This window comes from Terrapene carolina, unplaced genomic scaffold (genome assembly GCF_002925995.2).
Source record: "Terrapene carolina triunguis isolate 2854851 unplaced genomic scaffold, T_m_triunguis-2.0 Scaffold45530, whole genome shotgun sequence".
Lineage (NCBI taxonomy): Eukaryota > Metazoa > Chordata > Testudines > Emydidae > Terrapene > Terrapene triunguis.
The window spans coordinates 1-2871 of record NW_020709881.1 but is presented as its reverse complement, the minus strand read 5'-3'; the positions used below and the strand labels follow the sequence as shown (position 1 = coordinate 2871).

Here is a 2871-nt window from a genome sequence, read left to right as displayed (position 1 = left end):
TCCCACATTCCTCAGGAGCAAGTTCTTCCCAGGAAGTCCCAGAGGAGAATGGCTGGGAAAGTCCTATTGAACTTCCATCCATGGACACAGGGGAACAGCTAGAGGGGTGGGGGCAGTGGGTGCCAGCCTGTACCCCTGCTGAAGGACCATCTCCCATCCGCTGCCTGGAGCAGTGTCAGGTTTGCACAGCCAGAGGGAGAACACTTACATCTCAGGCTGCGTGTCCTCAGGCTGTCCTGCAGGGGGCTCTGTTTCTCCTCATAGGACCGGCACAATCCTGTGGCATGTTCTACAAAACAAGGAGACCAAGAAACCACGCACCAATGAGCATCAGATTGGTCCCTGCACAACACGACTCTGGTTTCAACAGGCTCAGAAGGGACCCTGGCTGCAAACTGCTGAGCTGGCCTGTTTAGCAGGGGGACTCTAGCAGGATGCTGACACTGGGGCACATGTGGGATAACGGGGGGACGATGGTACCGTAGGGCATTTCAGTCAGAAGATGGCCCAGCTACTGCTCTAAAGTCTTTCCTGCTGGTTGACACAGTGAGTTCTAACTTCTCGCTGATGGGAGAGTGCGGGAGACACACAACCCAGCAGCAATCACCTCCTTCCCCAAAGAGCCAACGTACTGAATTCCACACAGTGCTGGAGCAAGGGTGGAAGGATACAGTTATCCAGGGTTACAGCCTGGTGCATGGGGTAGACAGACTCTGCTCCGCTCCCCAGCGCCCTCCTCTGGCTGACGTCGCACAAGACAGTCAGGCTGCTGCTACTGATTCCAAGGCTCCCCAGTGCGCTGCAGCCCTCTCCGAGGGACCCATCCCCTGCACTTCCCCTACCTTTGGGCAGCCCTAGCTGTTGCAGCTCGCTGGACAGAGAGTCGCTGTCTACGCTGTGTTTGGCTGCACTGGAGAGGATGAAGCTGAGCACGGCAATAGTGGCCTTCACGTCCCCGGACTCTGGAGAGAGGAGGAGAAACCTTTGGGACTCTGTATGGCAGCAGGGCTCTTCCCTGCAGGGAGGCAGCTTTGACAGATCCATACAATTGACGTAGGATCCAACGTGGCCTGTCCTTTGCAGTTCATCATCTGCAAGAGACTAGAGAGGGTGCACGGACAGACGCCACCTCGCACTGGGCCACGAGGGGCAGCAGGGAAACAGGCAGAAAGAGCTGGGCTCATTGTCACCAACCTGGGTAAGAAGCAGTGATGGGCAGGGGACTGTGTGTGTGTTGGGGACGGGGAGTCAATGCAACCGGCAGGACTCAAAACAGGTTAGGATTTAAACAAGCCTGGGACAGGCAGGGGTTAAGTTTAACTAGAATCAATTGATGCTAGGGATCCAAATACTAATAATGGCCAAGGACCTGTCCAAGCGAACACGTAGCTCGTGGCAAGCTGGGGTGTAAAGCTACCCTGCCCTAGCCAGCTGCGCACTGTCCGTGAGGACCCGGCTGCCGCGGACTAACAGCTCTCTAGGGCACTTTCACCTACTGTTTCCAAGCAGGGCAGCTTCCAGGCACACTGCAGAACTCAGGGTGTGGAGCAGGGTCCACCCGGCCACCTAGCGCATGGCAGATTTACACCCTGGCTTGCTGAAACTAACCATTCGTACAGCCAAAGCCTAAGGTTAACACTGCACAATAACCAGGCCAGTGGCAGTAAGACAGGGCCAAGCCACAGCACAGCAACTCAGCCGGGGTTAGATCATTCATAAAAACCAAACCAGACATTTCACAGCTTACATCATGGTCCCATCTGGCCTCGATTGTCCAGTCTGACCTGTGTAACACAGCCCATTGGGCACCCCTGAATTAATGCCTGTTTGAACCAGAGCAGATCTGGATTTAGAAATTGCCAGTGATGGAGAGCACTTGGGCAGTTGTTCCATCGGTTAATGACCCTGTTAAAACATCTTATTTCCAGTCTGAGTTTGTCTAGCTTCAACTTCCAGCCATTGGCTCATGTTAGACGTTTGTCTGCTAGACTGAAGAGCCCATTATCAGCTGTTTGTTCCCCGTTTAGGTACTTACAGGCTCCCATCGAGTCACCCCTTAACCTTCTCTTTGTGACGCTAACCTGGCTGAGTTCCTGGGACCCCTCCCCTCCCCATCGCCACAGTAAGACAGCAAGTTCTGCAGGACAGGGACGGGGGCTGTTCAGCTGTTTGGGCAGCGCCTGGGAAGTTTTGATTGCTACTGTGATCACCACAACCACCAGGCCCGGGGCACTTCCACACACTCGGGAAATGGTGTTACCCCCCACGACACAAGGCCCAGAACCACCCAAAAATATAAAGCCAGGGCAGTGTTTGGGGTGAGAAGGGGGAACTCATCAGGCTGCCGATTAGCAGCATCTCCCCCAAACGGAACAGGGGCAAGGACCCTGGGAGATTAGCAGGGCTCCTGTGCTTGCTCACGAGCAGAGCGTGCGGTTGGTTTCCAATGGCTGGGCATTAACTCTTCAGGCCTTCATTGCTTCAGGACGTGCCTCTCCACTCGTGACCCCAGCCAGCGACGCTTTTCAGGCAATGCGGCTAACAAAGCCGAGCCCGGCGCCCATAAACGCTGCAGGTAAAATGTTCTCAGGCCAGGGCACTGGGGTGTGGAATGGGCTGGAGAGGAGGTAAGAGTCAGACAAAGCCTGGCCTAGCATCCCAAAGCCACCGGCTTGCCACAGCCTCCCTGCCGTAAGCACAGACAGAGGAATGGCAGTTCTAGTAATGAAGCCAGCAAAGCTCCTTGGGAGGTGGATGAGGCAAAGAGCCAAATCCACCGTGATGGCCTCACGGACAGCCCTAGAGGAGCCCAGGCTACAGACACCCAACGGCTCTGGAAAGGAACAACACTCACCAAACTTGGCATCCGAC

At 55.3% G+C, this 2871-nt stretch overlaps 1 protein-coding gene across 1 annotated transcript; it reads right to left on the bottom strand.

Annotated features, from left to right (window-relative positions):
* Positions 1-208: 208 nt before the first annotated feature.
* Positions 209-2867, bottom strand: LOC113405609 (COMM domain-containing protein 4-like; the record flags this gene model as incomplete). Its single annotated transcript, XM_026646832.2, has 3 exons — positions 209-289; positions 843-962; positions 2855-2867. Coding segments are annotated over 3 exons (214 nt in total), but the record flags the coding sequence as incomplete, so codon positions are not given.
* Between the last annotated feature and the right edge of the window lie 4 nt (positions 2868-2871).